The sequence below is a fragment of the Marmota monax genome, unplaced genomic scaffold (genome assembly GCF_021218885.2).
Source record: "Marmota monax isolate L192 unplaced genomic scaffold, Marmota_monax_Labrador192_F-V1.1 WCK01_AAM20220418_F8-fsc00036, whole genome shotgun sequence".
Classification (NCBI taxonomy): domain Eukaryota; kingdom Metazoa; phylum Chordata; class Mammalia; order Rodentia; family Sciuridae; genus Marmota; species Marmota monax.
In genome coordinates, this window is record NW_026694491.1 from 3,788,966 (window position 1) to 3,805,911 (window position 16,946).

At 35.5% G+C, this 16,946-nt stretch overlaps 1 protein-coding gene across 4 annotated transcripts in view; it reads right to left on the reverse strand.

The window, feature by feature from the left end:
• Window positions 1-16,946, reverse strand: part of Cfap54 (cilia and flagella associated protein 54) — a 295,409-nt gene that overhangs the window by 237,381 nt on the left and 41,082 nt on the right. For all 4 annotated transcript variants that reach the window (XR_009224446.1, XM_046419397.2, XM_046419399.2 and 1 more), the window contains 8 exons: window positions 15,982-16,067; window positions 14,313-14,447; window positions 13,112-13,262; window positions 11,838-11,914; window positions 6,231-6,359; window positions 5,735-5,861; window positions 3,601-3,687; window positions 3,391-3,512 (listed from right to left, as the gene is read on the reverse strand). Coding sequence is in view for 3 of the 4 variants with exons in the window: in XM_046419397.2 (XP_046275353.2) it covers window positions 3,391-3,512; window positions 3,601-3,687; window positions 5,735-5,861; window positions 6,231-6,359; window positions 11,838-11,914; window positions 13,112-13,262; window positions 14,313-14,447; window positions 15,982-16,067 (914 nt within the window). In the remaining variant the exon portion in view is untranslated. The remainder of the gene's footprint in view (window positions 1-3,390; window positions 3,513-3,600; window positions 3,688-5,734; window positions 5,862-6,230; window positions 6,360-11,837; window positions 11,915-13,111; window positions 13,263-14,312; window positions 14,448-15,981; window positions 16,068-16,946) is intronic.

Sequence of the window (16,946 nt, forward strand, 5' to 3'; positions counted from 1 at the left end):
GGCAATATAAAAACAAGACTGAGTCATAAAAAAAAGGAAGGGGAAAATCCCAGAGTTTTACTCTCCTTGGGATCCAAGAGCCCACAGGATTGGTACTGGGAGAATTTCTAAAAGAAAAATAAGGTTTATTTTCCATAGAAATAGAACTGAAGCATCAAAGTCCTCCAAGTATATGATCTTAGAAGCACCTGCTGAAAAAAAAAAAAGGATGGGAACATACCCCAGAAGATCATTGCCCCCTTGGCCTTGTCAGTTTGGACTACCCAACACTGCCAAAACTCCATCTTTCAAATGTTGGAAATTCAAATTTAAAGAAGCTCTTCCCTAATACTGCCAAGGACAGATTTCTCCCACCTTAAACAGTGGCAGCATCTGTCCATCCACAGCCCTTGGCCTGATGTAAAAGACTTCTCATGACTCCTCTCTACTTTATCTCTGGTCTCATATACATGATGAGCCTCTCCCTGACCCTCCTCCTACCCCTGGTGCTTCTAAGCCAGCTACACTGAACAACCCACAGAATGGCAAGTGCTCTCTGCCCTTGTACCCTTGGGCCCTTTGGACACAGTTTTCTCTCTGCCTGGAATATCCTTTCTGCTCTCCTCTTTCTCTGGCTACTTGGTATTCTTTCAGTCCTCAACTTTATTCTAATACCATGTCTTTCTAAATTCACCTTTGTGTCACCTGTCTTTCAGGATTCAATGTCACCTGAGCTCTCCTGGAGGTTTCCTTCAACACCCCCACTGTTGAGTTAGGTACTCCCTTGAATTCTCCTAGCACTCTTGCAATTAAAGCTCCTATACAAGGGGCCCACAATCTTCTATTTACTTGTCTATATTTCCACAAACTGGATTTATCTATGAATAAATTTCAGGGACCACAAAGAGCAGGTGGGGACCAGAAAAGTGGGACCACAAAAAATAAGGCAATTCATCAATATTTGTGAATAAATAAAGGATTTCTTGTTTGTTTTTATCTCTTGTACTCAGCAAAATACCAGACACATAGTGAACTTTCAATGAATATTTGCTCAATGAATCCCAAGCACTCAAAATTATTTTTTGGATGGATAAATTGATGGACAGATGACCAGAAAGCATTACATAGAGAAACCTTAAATTCCAATATTCTACTTGTTAACCTCAAACACTTACCCTTCCGGCTGTCTCACACCCTCATTTCCTAGCCCCTGATTCGTTCTCATAGAGATATCCAGTCTTTTGTTATTTCCACAGTTACCTTGATGGTGTTACTTTGTTCCCCATTCAATCTGCACTCATTTCTTTTTCATACCATGAACATTTAATCCCTACCTTCATTCAAAAAAAAAAAAAAAAAAGAACCTGCAGAAGTCTTCGCTGTCATAAACATTCTGCTTCACTTCTATTAAAAATACCACTTCAGGATAATGTCATATCACTGTGAGGATGGGGCTCTTGCTCTCCAACCTCAGCAAGAACTTCGTGATGTAGGACAGTCCTTTTTCTTGGTGGGGGCTCATCTATTCTTCCCCACTCTCCAATCATCTTCACCCTCCCCATTCCAACTGCCCCACCACCTCCATTTCTGGCAGATACCTACGCCTCCTACTTTATCAAATTAATGAGATAAGAAAGCATCGACTTGGGCTGGGGCTATAGCTCAGTGTAGAGTACTCGCCTGACACATGCAAGGAACTGGGTTCAATCCTCAGCACCACATAAAAAATGAATAAATAAAGGTATTGTGTCCATCTACAACTAAAAGTATTAAAAAAAAAAAAAGAAAGAAAGCATCAACCCAACTCCCTACTTCATGCCTATAAACTTTTTATATCTGTCAGTTGCTCCTTCCCTGCTGTATCAAAGCATAAGGGGTTTGCCCTGCAGCCCACCCTCAACTGAAGATGATCCCCTTTATCTGTGCTTTCAGTCTCATCCTCTTCCCTCTCCTGTAGGACTTTACCTCATACATTAACTTCATATGTTAGCTTCTCGTATCTTCAATTTCTCTCTTTGTTCTGGCTTTTCATCATTAGCATAGTAATATACTAATTTTTTCTCTTAAACCCCTCCTAACTCTGTATCCCTCTCTTTAGCTTTTCTTTCCTTCCCTTATCAGCAAATTACTTGTAGCATGACTCTCTGTCTTCTTCCTATGACATTCACATTTGGATTTTAAATATACTCCAAAGGTCCATGTGTTAAAAGCTTGGTCCCCAGCCCATGGTGCTGCTGGGAGGTACTAGAACCTTTAGTAGACATGGCTTAGTAAGGGGAAGTCAGGTCATGGCCCTCAAAGGGGATTTGGGGATCCTGGCCTCTCCTTGCTCTTGCTTCCCAGCTACCATGAAGTGAACAGGTTGTTTTTGCGATACACTACCATCATGTTGTACTGCCTCGCCACAGGCCCAAATGCAACCTTGCCAAATGACCATGAACCAAAATAAACTTTTCCTCCTTTCAAGTTGTTTGTCTCAGGCACTTTGTCACAGCAATGGAAAAGCTAAGTAACACAGCCAGTGAAAACTTTTACAGATCATACACAGAGGCAAAAGTAAAGAAGATCTCATAACTTGAAATGTGATTGTCATCAGGAAATTAAACTAATATCAACATTTAATAAACCTGCAAGAAGACAGAAGAATTTCCAGGCCAGAATGAAACACAGTTAAAGGAATCAACAAGATTCAGACACATTTTAGTATGCACAAGACCCTGGTTTAATTGCCAGCACTCAAAAAAATAAACAAACAACAACAAACAGTATCAATAAGAAATGAGAGGATCTATTGTTATGTATATCTAAAAAGAACAAATTTTTAAAAATTAAAAGATTGGAATGTAAATTTTCAGTATCCATCTGAGAGACAAAGTACTTTAGCCAAAGGATTTTTCGCATTTTAATTCCATGGTAAGAAATGCACTAGGCTGGCACAGTGTTGTATCAACATTGTAATTTCCCTCACTGTGACTCCTGATTTTATTTGGCTTCCCATACAGCTTGTTCCTATAGAAAGAGAATCTCGTATTTTAAGAAAGTTCAGGACTAAAGGAATAGAACAGTACCCCTGCTTAGAACAGACTACATATAGTTAATAATGGAATATAAAAGCAACAAATTTTTTTGGCAGGGGGTTACCAGGGATTGAACTCAGGGGCATGCAACCACTGAGCCACATCCCTAGCCCTACTTTGTATTTTATTTAGAGACAGGGTCTCACTGAGTTGCTTGGTGCCTCACTGTTGCTGAGGTTGACTTTGAACTCATGATTCTCCTGCCTTAGTCTCCCAAGCTGCTGGGATTATAGGTGTGTACCACCACGCCTGGCTGTCACAAATTGTTTTTAAGAAAGAGAAATAAATGTAACATAAATTGTACATCAGTAATAAAGAAATGAAATATTATTACCATCAAAAATTTCTGTGAAGTTGTACAGGTTTCATCTTTCTCATATAATACAAGAGCTTTCTGCATTAAGTAAATTGCTTTGGATAGTTTGTTCTTCTTTATTTTATTCATTACACTTAATTCTGCAAAAGCAAACATTTTACCAAAGGGAAAGATGAAAATTATTATTCAAATTCTTCTGGAAATACAGGTTATCCCCATCTTAATTACCTGTAAAACAATCATCACTTCTGGATTGTTTTTGCTTTTCCGAACCTTTGGCAGAAATGTTTTTGCTCGCAGTTGGAATCTGCAAAACTTAAGAAGACCTTTATTACAACCAGATTTGTGTCCAAGACAGGAAATAGTTTTAAAACATTAAAGAGTAAGTAACTCTTCATTAAATTATTGCTTCCTCTATTATATCTTTTTAATCAATAGATAAAAAATTAAATATATTTACTATGATACAGTTTTTTGTCAAATCATCTTTTATTTGCCACAGTATACCTCAGGACATAGAATTTCCAAATTGTAAAAGGATTTCACTTTTTTAACTTCACCTTAAATAAAATCATTGAGAAGGTGAACTTTTGTTCATTTTATCTTTTGCATAAAATATAGATGGCAAGTCCTGATATGAATCAGCCTTTCTAGAGAAACTGTTTTATCTTGGTCCCTGCAAGAGCTCCGAGTACCCAGGAAGACCAAATCCTGCTCAACTGAAACACAATTGGTTGCCAGTTTGTTAATCTTGGTGTATAACTAGGACTGACCATTGTGGTGGTCCAGAAAAGAAAGGAACCCAGATGAGGGAGAAAAGGATGAAGCTATGCTATCCCAAGGAGATAGAAACCATTGGCTTGATTCTTGATTTTCATATCCGATCCTCAAGAGACCTGGTAATACCTTCTTTCTGTCTTTCTGTCCTTGGAAGGTATTTCTGGGTGCCTATAATGACCTTACAATAACTCCCTTTCGTAGAGTTTTAATTATTTGTGCTAATTCATATGCATCACCCTGGGGTGATGACTGATGAAAAGATGGCAAAAGACAGCATTAAAGAATATAAGGTTTCTTTAATGGCAAAGGATAAGGAAACTTACTTGGCATGGGGATAGCAATGCAAAACAGAAAGTAATGCACCATTCTCTCAGTACCTAGGGTTTTATAAATGCTAATTAAGCTCTCCTGATTATAATCTTTGGTGATAAGGAGGACAGGATTTTAAGAAAACTGAATGCCAGACACAGATGAGTCATATTTAATAACATAGTCACATACCGGCAACCACTGTGAAGTTCTTGAATCAGAATGATATAAACAGTATTTAGGGAACATCAATCTGGCAGTAGCACACTTAAGTGAAGAAAGACAAGAGAAACAAAGTGCTAATCTGTGCTAAGGTGGTAGTTCAATAAAGCAGAGGAAAATTCAAGAAGCCCAGAGACATTGCAAAAAATAACAAGTAATTCCATTTAAAATTTAACTCAGTTCTACCATCAATATCTTTAAGTGGTCTCTGATTTAAAAAAAAAAATTAGCTTTCAAAGACTTATGGACGACAGAGAATACACTATTTAGTCATAACTCCATGAGTAAATAAGACCCAATTTCTGCACTAATGAAGATAATACTAAATGAGAACATTTTTTTTTTCTTTTGGTGCTAGGGATTGAACCCAGGACCTTGTGCATGCAAAGCAAGCACTCTACCAACTGAGCTATACCTCCAGCCCTAAGCTATACTTTCAACCCTAAGCTATATCTCCAGCCTGGGCTTGTTTCTTAAAGGAAACCTGACACAATGATTTTAGACATATTTTGAAATATATTTCCTAACTAAATTTTCTCAGCCCAAAGAATGTTCAAGGTTATTATTTTAAGTAACCTCACTTATGTATTAGGCAAACATAATCAAGTTTTCAATTTTATGAAGACACAGAGATATTTAACTATTATTTGTTTCTCTTTATACCCAGTAGGTCATATGGGAAACAGTTTTTAAAACCACATAAATGTTTAAAATAAGATGTGAAAGGAAGAAAAAAATGAAAGGATGAAAACAAGGATCTTGGTAGGCACAAAATAATTGTTTTCTTGACTGAATTTTTAAAAATGCTAATAATTTCCTATAACTCTAGGAAGTATAATTATACTTTTTAAAGAAGTTAACTGATTTGATATACAAAGTGCAAAGCAATGGAAAGTACAGATCTGAGAAATGAGAAAGTAATCTGAGAAATGAGAAAATATAATCAAATTTATCTAGAAAACAAGAACTCAATTACACATTTAACTGGTTCTATAATTGAACTTGGCTGAAAACTGATTTAGTATAAGTTCTTTGTTTTGATGACTACTACCTTGCAATTGGTCGAGAAGTACAACAGCTATCCGGTGCTGAGCTTGAATTAGTTCAAGATGCAAATCCATTATGAAAGTATTTGCTGTGATTGGTTTGTAAGAATTTCCATCTACCTCAGGAGCATACTTTGGTCCAGCAAAGTTGAAGTAGAAATAAAAAGAAATATAGTTATCAAAACATCCAAACAATAGCCATGTCCTATTATCACTCAAGTTATCATCTTACTCATAGCCATCAAATTCTGCTCACTTCTTAACCCCAAGCACGTGGCTCACATGCCAATAAATACGCTCCTAGAATTCATCAGGGTGCTCTTCATTGACATATCCAAAGACTACTTGCTCTTCTTGATTTCTTCTGGGAACAGAGGAATATATTTCTGTCCCACGAAAGGAAAACTACCACATGCTTATTAAAACCTACTTGTAAGGAAGGTCAGTCCTCTTCCACCTTAAGTAAAACTTCAACCCAATATAAGATTTTTCCATTCCTACCTTGACATAGCAGTGGTCAATTACTGGTGATCCACTTGGCAAAGTAGTTAAAACACAATTAAAATTCATCACACCAATTACTTTGTCAAGAAGTTCATAAGCAAAAAACAACTGTTCCACGGGACTTTTCTAAAATAATTTTACAAACAAAAAAGAGAGAAAACTTCAGCAAAAGTCATATGTAAAATTTCTAAACTCTTTAACAATAATCAAAACCAAACAATAGAAAATTGTTTAACAGAATTTAAATAGTCTAACATCAGCAATGCTGTGTCCCTTACTGAATGTCTTTATCTTGGACTGAATGTCAAGTAGTAGCAATGAACATGAAAATAAAAAGATATTTCATCATTTTTCCAAGCATAAGTTAAACTTTTCACAAATATGTATAACTTCTATTCGTTGTTTTCAATCTGATTTGTTGATTTTGAAACCTGTACAAAAATGCACAGGTAAATTTTAAAATAGGACTCACATATTTTTGTTGTTTTCACATACTTAATTTGAAAAAAAAAATATTATTTTTGAAGGCTCAGAATCCCAGAACTAAAGGTTTAGACATATAAGAGTCCCACAAATCTAACATCTAAACCATGATTTTCAAAAAGTAAATACCCTTTAAATGTAACTATTCTCACAGAGAAACAAATATAGAGAATAATATAAAGAACAGGCAGCTTTATCTGAGTTTTCAAATTCTCCACATTTTTCCAAAATTTTTTATTTAGAAAACAAAGCATAAACATATATGCATAAAATAGAAATGCCCTATATAACTGTCCACAAAGCTATTTCTCTTTTCTGCCCCTAGAGGTAGCCATTGATCATGAATTGGTTTTACCATCCTTTTTCGCATGCTTTTAGACTTTCTCCATGTGAATGTGTTCTTAACAATACGCAAAATTACTGTGCATAATCTTTAATTCTCTCTTATAAAATTCTGCTTTTTTCTCTCAACCATATGTTGTTGAAAGTTACTCAAGTCCGTGTATGTAACTCAGAGGGTCAGGCAGAGTTTGGTTGTGAACACAGAAGCACTCCAGGTATTTTAAGCAGAAGGATGTTTAATGCGCAGAATTAGAGACATCCATCACCACTGGAAGGCATGGGAGAGGAAGGATCAAGAAAGCTGCCAGTGACAATTTGACTTCATGCAATTCTCAAGGGTTCCTCAGAAGCCTCTGTGAATTTAAGACTCTAGGAGATAGCTGACAACAACCTCAAGCTTCTACTTGCTGGGTATGGCTGGTAAATTCACACCTCCCATCTGCCAATGCACAATGAGAACTATCTCATCTCTTCTCTTCTCTTCTCTTCTCTTCTCTTCTCTTCTCTTCTTTTCTCTTCTCTTCTCTTCTCTTCTCTTCTCTCTCTCTCTCTCTCTCTCTCTCTCTCTCTCTCTCTCTCTCTCTCCTCTTTTGCTTACAAATTCATGCAAATGCCCCTCATTGGAAGACCAATCACCTAAAGCACATGGAAATGAGATGCTGGGAATATAGTTCCGGGCTTCCCCCCTATAATTCAAAGGTTACTATAGAGGGGTCCACAATGATACCAAGCTGACTCGAATTCAAGGCCACTCTAGCCATTCATTCCTATAGCTACAATGAACTGGTGTCACTGTGAAGAGTATGCCACAATTTATTCCCTCATCTGATGAAGGACATTTAGATTGCTACTACTAAATATACTGCAATGTCTTGCACGTATCTGTGCATAAAGACAAAATTAATTCCCTTATAGTCTTTATATCTTTTTTTTCTGTTTTCTCTTTTATTCATCTAAAATTTCCAGGACATGTTGAACAGAAGAATGACAGATATCCTAATGTGGTTACATCAGTTTTGATTATTGTTAAATTAAAGGGACTGCCTTTAATGTTTCACTCTAGGCATGACATTCACTGAGGTCTGTGGATGACATTTTTTGTAGAATAGGGAAGCCTTCTTCTATTCCTAACTGCCAAAAAGAGTCCTTTTTCAAAAGGATGGCTGTGGATTTTTGTCAAATGAAGCTTCACCTCTTCACCTAGTGATGTGGTCATATTTCTCTCCTTTAATCTGTTAATGTTAATATTGCATTATAGATCCTCCTGTGTAAAGTCATCCTTGCATTTCCTGGAATATACACAATTTGATTGTTTTTAACCATTCACAATATATATCTCCACTAAAGAAACACAAGCTTAGGGAGGTTCCTGAGTAATCCAAGTAGTATAAATTCAAACAGCAAACCTCCTGGAGGACAGACCCAAGATTATAAATCAATTAAGGAGAGAGATTTTCTCCCATGCACTTCACGGGACCCAAATTAAGTAAACTCTCTGTATAAACAGACAGTTTTTTCTTTTTTTTCTAACATACCCTTTCCTAGGATGCAGTCTTATAGGTTCTAGCTTTATGTGAGGGTCTCAGTGCCAAGCCCATCTGTCAGGTGCCCAAGCCTCATCTCCTACCCCTGGACGGCCAGTAAACATCTCGGCTTCCTTAGCAGTATGCCCAGCAACCCACTGCAGCACCCACTTTTGAGCTTACCGTTCTGGTTTTCAGCTCACTATTTCAGCTTTCAATTTTGGCCCCTAGCATTTACCTTACTTTCTTGTGAGCTCTGAAATGTGCCTGAGAGATATTTGTTCAATGTTGTACAAGATTCTAGGTGTTTTCTAGCAGAAGGACTTTTAAGTCATCTAGGTTGCTATTTGACGAGAAACAGACGTCTCTAAGGATTCCTTTTTAAAATTGAAAAATTTCAAAGACCACACACACCCACATATCATCATTATCACGACTACTTCATTATCAACACAGCTAAAAATTAATTAAAATGTGCTCCTGCTACTGGGTTAAGTGCTTTACACAGACTAATCCTTTAATTGCCATAGCCCTATAAAATATACACTCTAGTTATCAAAATCTTAAAATCCATTTGTTGAAGAAACAGATGCTATGCATTCAATAAAACTATAAAATAGTTTCATGTTATATAATACCAACAGTACCTAATCTATTTTTTCACACTGTAACTTGTACTTATGCAAGATATACAACTTATTCCCCTACAGACTGCTGGGTAAGCATATGGATTTTGGATTCTCCTTATGATAAATACTTGGTCTTGTTTCCCCACTTGGTTCCCCAAGGTGGGTCTGAAAATCCCACATTGAGATTTGGTGTACCACATGAGACATAAAAGAAACCTTGATCAGCTACCATATACCAGATACTGGTTTCCACAATGTTACCAATATCTGGTTTAAACAAGATAACAACCCAATAGTAATAGGGACTATTAATAATTTTACTAATGAGGATATATGAACAGATTAAATCATTTATACAAGGTCATGTAGTCAATATCACAGTCAAGATTCAACTCCAGGTCTAACACCAAACACTGGACTCTTAGGCCACACCAATGAATCACTTCTACCACACCTACCATACTCCAGTATAGCTAAGCAGGCTGTGCACTGCACAACTTTAGGACCTACCATTCAAACTGCTGTCATCACAGACTTATACTTTTATTTAGACAATTTCTTAGCACATGGCAATGAATAATCTTGAGAAGAGGATACGTGTTTCTAATTTAAATAATAATAGCAATAGTTCACTAATGGTCTGTTTCTTTGTTCTAAGAAACCCACTTCATTTAGAGGCTTTAACTGCCAGAACATTTCTATCTCAAGCCAAAATCTATTCCTGCCTCAAAGAATAAATAGAGAGAATGAGAGTCAGCCTCAGAGAATAAGGGCCATTCCACAAAGTCACTGATTCTCAAACTCTAGCGTCCTTAAGAATCTACATAAGGAACTTTAAGAACTCCACATCCATAATTCTGGTTGAATGTGTCTGGAGTGAGAAGCAGGAAGCTGTATGCTTGGCGAGCACAAGAAGTGATCCCTAAAAAACCTTGTCAAACAGCTATGAGGTCTCCTCCACCTGTTATGCAGGACAGTCTCTTTCCAATTTGAGATTTCTCAAATCCAAGAGCAATATAGAACAAAGAACTGAAACTTAGAAGATGCACATTCGTTTGAGAAAGTAAATTCAGAATGAACCCCTCCCCTTTTCTTCCTATACGTTCATAATGATAACTGGATTCGCACCTAATCCCTTAGGACTTTATGTACAAGTACGACAGAAATGTAGCTGAAACCACACTTTTTAAATGATCACTTGTTCTTATATTTCAAAGGGCTGCTACAAATAAAGATGACAGGAGCAGGTAGTATATTATTAAAGACACTTAAAGTTATGTATTTCTATGCATTAGAAAAATAAATATCCTGAAGACTTCTTTTTAATCAAGAGGCAATGCAGCACAGGGGTTAAATGTCGGGACTATGAGGGCAAAACATCTAAGTCAAATCTCCAACCCCTTACCGTGTGACTGAACAAGTTGGATGTGGTGAAAATGAACACACAAGCACATGAATCTACTTGGGTGGATCTCAAAAAATACAATGCTGAGTAAAAAGCAAGCTGGACAGGAATACACACGGTATGACATTAATTACACAAATTTTAAAACAAGCAAACAATACTCCATACTGACTCAGAACACACACATAGGTAATAAAAGTGGTAAAATGCCTGAAATTTATAATCAGATATAAGTAGATATTCCACAATGAGAAAAGGGGTTTTATGCTCCAATAATGGAATACATGGTACTTTTTATTTCTTTGGAAAAACACATTGCTCATAAACTAATCAATTCCTCTGAGAAATTTCCCAGCAAAGAATTCTACTGTGTTCAATCCAAAGCCACTCAAGGTCCATGATCATGGTATCATTTTCTGATACACAACACCGGCATCACACAGGACAGAGTTTGCTAATGTTCCAGATTTTGCCAATAAATAAGGGAATATAATGAATGTAGGTAGTGGGTATGGGAATAGGAATGACAGAAGAATGAATCAGACATTATTACCCTATGTGCATATATGATCACACGACCTCTGTAATCCTACATCGTCTACAACCTGAAGAATGAGAAGTTATACTCCATTTATGTACGTTGTGTCCAAATGCACTTACTGTCATGTATAAATAATTAGAACAAGTAAAAAATAAGTGAATATAGATGTAGATATATATCAGTCCCCAGAACCCCATTCAGATCTACAGGACAACACAATGCATGATGTATAGAAATAATTCAAATATTGTAAGAAAAGAATAATAAAGAAGAGGAATAGCTACTCATCCCCCACTCCTTTCTCCTCTTAAGTAATTGCTCACTGAGAACTTCCCAAGGGCCACAGCTATTCTAAGTGCACTGTGATCAGGTAATAACTCATTCTATCTGTCAAAGGCATTTGCTGAGTAGGCCATCCCCTCTCTATAAATCTATGAATCACAACACATTCAACTATAAATCTTTTTAAGATGTTTAACTAGCTTATTTTTTTAAATGGTTGGACTTTTTCTAGAGTAAAAGCAAAAGGTAGAAAAATGTTCCTGTAATGCATACAGAAACCATAAATTCTCAAGTTTTAAACATTTAAAATTACTTCTACAACAAACTACTGTGATTTAGTTTTATTTGAAAATAAAAAGTCATGTTCTTAACTATATTCTCTACAATGTGTTGTAATACCTTTAATATTGGAAGAACTTCCGGGATTCCTTTTGGAGTCCCAGGGAATATCTTAATCTCTGTTTTTAAAGGTACACCTGGGAAAAAAGAAAAGAAAGAATAAAAACAAGGAAAAGAGAGAGGAGAGGGTAATAGAGGAGAAGAAGAAACAAAGGGGAAGAAGGAAGGATCAGAGAAGAGAAAAGGGGACATACAGCAAGAAATCATAATCATAATAAATTCTATTAATTGCTTATCTTTTTAATTATAATGATCTTAGAAATGATTCAATACTTTAGAATATGACAGAATACTAAATTGCTCCTCTTGTGTGATTACATTTTTTTCTGTATATGAAGCCAGCTAAAAGTGTCTGGCAGAGCCAGGTGCAATGGTGCCCCTGTAATCCCAGCACTTGGGGCGGTGGGGACATTTAAGGCAGGGATGACTTAAATCCATGAATTCGAGGCCAGCCTGGGCAACCCAGTGAGTTCTCATCTCAAAAAGAAAAAAAAAAATCTCATTGCAATACAATAAGCCAAATAAGAATCTTGTTTATCAACAAAACAATATCATGGTAGACATTGGTCTTCTTAAACCTACTATAAAGTCTACTTTAAAATACTCAGAACAGAATACTATAGAAGCCATATAAATTTAGACAAATATCAGAGAAGACTACTTTGAATTAGAGGGATATGAATCATAAATATTTATATGACAATGTTAATTTTATAATTTTAAAATGTATTTAATAATTCAAACTAAACAATGTATTACTTAAAAATCTAATAGACGTCTTAAAGCAGACTATCGTAAGTAATATAGAAGAATGGCTTGTACTTTAAGTTCAATGTGCCAATAAGATGATGAGAATAACATTCTTAGAAAAGTTATAAGAATTTATATATCTAGCTCTCATTACATCAATATATTAATTCCCAAATTTTTAAAAAGGATTTCATGCTCCAAAATCTACTAGTTCTTTAGAGGTGAAACATTGTAACAAAGAATTAATACCTGAGATTATATTTTGCCCATTTAAAACTAACAGAATAAAATAATAGTCTTCTAAAAGTAACTAGTAAACAAAACAATACAATTAAGTAAGAAATGGGTTTTTTAAGTATTTTTTAGTATTTCAGTTTTATCTCAGATTATAAACATCAATGAAGCACAATACTGACATGCCTAGTTTCCCCTAACACAAGTTATCCTGTGCTCTAATTTATGCTTGTCTATTTATATTTAAATGTGTATAAGTTAATAATCCCATCTTTCATTCAGTATTTTACCTGGATATTTTTTAAATTTTCTTCTTGGGCTTCCTAAAAACTCTAATATTTCACTTAATCGTAACGTGACCTCTGCCACCACTGCAATGTCAATGTCTTCCAATTTATAGTTGTGAATCACTTCATTTATCTGCCACAGAAGATAAAACCACTAAAAAGAGAAAATACAGAGCAAAACTTATTAAAGTAGATTACATAGTAGAATTAGACATTTTTCAAAACTTAGTACTTCTTTAAAATCACCATGTTCTAAGTATGAAGAAACATTATACAGGCCTCCTTATTAATACTTCCGAATTATAAATAATATAGGGATACTGAAACATATTATCTAATAATAAACCCATATAAATTGATAAAGAAGATTCACATACATATAGCTCTAATGGCAAATTTATGATCTGTTATTTTTATACATCACAAAATGTTATCTATATCCTCAAAATTCTTATTCTCCCTTTAAAGCAAAATTTGATCAAGATCAAAGTCCTTCAAATTAGTGGGGGATAAGCAGGTGTTTCAGGTTCCACTCTTGATGCCTTAGAAATCAACTTTCACGCCTATATCCCCAGCTGAGCATATAAAACCAACCATCACACTTTGGAACCTAAAATGATAAAGCAACATTTATGCACCCACATCATTACTTGAAAGAGAACATAATTTAAAAAAAGAAAAAACACACCTACGTATCTTAATGTAGCTAATCTTAGGAGACTCAGAATCACTAGAGCTAAAATATTTATTACCAGAATATCTTCTCTTAAATTTCCACTTTATAATATTCAAATGTTCAACCCTGTTCTTACCACAAAATAAACAGCTCTATTAAACAGTCCAAAAATATGATTGCAGGAAGAAAACATGAAACTACTTACTTATTTGTATTTTCTATTATTCATCTTCTTAATAATTTGTCCAATCTCCTGAGACCTTAGACATACTATATTTATTCCTCCCTTTAAAACTGAAATACTAGCCCACTCCCCAAAACAATACCAGGGCAGAGGTTTAGGAACACACATTAAAGGAAAGGCTCCTTCATCACTACAAAGAATATCTTTCTAACACATCCATCTGCAAATGATTATAGTTATTAGGGGCATAAATAGGGAAATTCTAGATTTGAAATATATATATTGCAACTTGAATTAACAATAACAAAAAAAAAAACATCTGAAGGGAAACAAAAAAGAAATACCTTATTACTGTGGATTTTCTGGGTGAATTTTGTATAGTCATTTCTGGACATACTGATCTTCTGAATTCCTAATTTACATTTCTGCCATAGGAACATTATCATGTCCACAACGATTTCTTTATCAGGCTGAACATCCTGAAAACAAAAGTGATGAAGTAAATGAACAAGGATGATAAGCTGTATGTATAAAAAATTACAGTGTGCCAGGTGACACTCCTCAAGCTTTATCTATATACTGACTCATTTAACCTCATACCAACCCAATAAGCTGAGTGCTGTTACTATCTACCTCACAAATGAGCAAACTGAAACACAGGAGATGAAATTGCCAGAAATAATAAGCAGACCAAAGGATCCTCACTCTTAACCAAGGCTTATTCTGTCTCTCTAAAAAGTCCCAAACACTTTAGGCAAGTATGAAAATCAATAAGTTCCATCCAATTTTGAAACTTTTCTCTTTTTCAGAATCTTGTATTCAGATAATAAAGGATGGGGGAGGGGGATAGTAATTTGAGAGGGAAAGGGGTTGGGTAAAGGATATAGTAGACAAGGTATGGGAGAACTTCATACCAGGTATGAAGTTCAAGAGCGATCCAGAACTAATATGCTTCTTGGCAAATCAAAGTTACTAAATTCTTTTCAAAAGAAAACCAAAGTTGCTCAGTATATGAAGTTCATGATTTAAAACTACCAAACTCTGAGCTCTTTTGAGGCAGCTTTAGGATTTAATTTGATATATATCACACTGCAGTACAATGCTTGGGAACATAAGAGTTAGAACATCAATAAATGTTTACTGAATTTAATTGAGCTGAACTAAGACATAATTATTTTAAAATGGACAGATGAAAGTCCCTACCCTTTCAAACCTTGATTGTTATTTTTTGTTAAGTTCTCCCACTATACATTTGGCTGAAAATGTAATGTAATTTTCAGCCAAATGCTTTCCTTTCAAAAATTAAGTACTTGTCACATGTTATAACACATTCTAATAAACCCAGAAGAAATGGGAAATACTTTAACAGCAGAACTTCTTATATCCCTTACTCAGTTTCACTTCCCTGGGCAAAAGCTTAGTATAATGCTCGGTAATGGTGGGTCTCAAATGTAATTGTATATCAAAACAAACTTTCAAACAAAATTCCATCAGAATCTCAATATTATATACAGAATTAGTAAAAACAGGTTAGGGTGCTGCTGCTCAAATTTGGGCTTCTGAGGAACTTCAGAGAAGCCCTGGAGACCCCTGGAATTCAGATGGAAAACTAGTTGCACTAGTTGTACATGAGCATTCATAGCCATGTATAGACCATTTCTAAATGCAGACCATCAAGCAAAAACAACTCCTAGCAATCACCAGGCTTTCATCAGGGGCTAAAGAGCCCCTTCTCACCAAGCATATTAGCTCTCCCTTTAATTTAACCACTGCCCCATTTCTTTCATCATTAGAAACACAGCTGGCCTTGGGACTTCCCAACAAGACACAGAGTAACACCCAAAATCTTCATTTTCAATAATAAAAAGAAACTTAAAGTTACAAATCAGGATCTAACTCAAGAATTAAATAATACATAACTTTAGGTACAAATCCTGTGATATTTTAAACCTGGTCTTAAGTTAGGCATAATCTTGTTCCACATTATTAAGTTATTCAAAAGAGATAATTCACCTGGGGAGAGTTACAGACACAGACATACAGGACAGCTGCCAAATGAAAAATATCTTCTGAATATCCATAATTCCTCACATAAGAATCTGCATTCAAAAAGTCAAAGAAAACAAAAAGTCAATCATAAAACTTCAAATGCCAAAGACAGAGAAACACAGAAATCCTTCAAAAAAAATGACCCAAATGATATCTGGGCAAACACCATGTCAATAATTTAAATGCTTCTATATAAAAATGAATCGAAGCAGATCTAACCCAATTCAAACAACTATTACTAGTATTAAACCACTATATGTAAGTCAACTATATGTTACACTATATGTAAGTCCAAAGAGAAATTGAAGAGGCTTACAATATTAAAGTACATGTAAAATGGGCAGCTGAAAGAAAAATGATAAGAATATCTATTCAGAAACCACTAGAAGAAAAAGTGCCTCATGACTTGATCCAAATGATTTACTGCAACTGAGCAGCCATGCAATGCCTTAAGAGCAAGGGAAAATATGAACAATGAAATTAAGTAATTCTCATTGGTCTAAAAAGTAGATCAGGTTTTCAATTACATTGACAATAACTTTTAAGTTATTTAAGTTCTACAATGGAAAGTGCTAAAAGCCGGAGAGAGGGGAGACCAGACTTGCCCTTACTAAAGTGAACCAGTTCCTTTGCCCTTTGATGCAAAGTCCTGCTGGCCTCTCACTGCAGCAAGTCAGCAGCTAAGAAGAACCTGGTTCACCTCGTCAAAACTGTCACCAGAATGGCATCACCTGGTACCCACCTATTTCTCTGATCTTGCCACCTATCTACTCCCAAACTCCACCACTTCCACCAGTGCCCTCCAAACACATATGCCCACTGGCCATTCCTTCCATCGCTAAGTACACCCTTCCCTCAGGGGCTTTGGACCTCCTGTTCCCTCTGTCTTGAACATTCTTTCTCTCAATTCACCTAGAAAGAGCATCTTT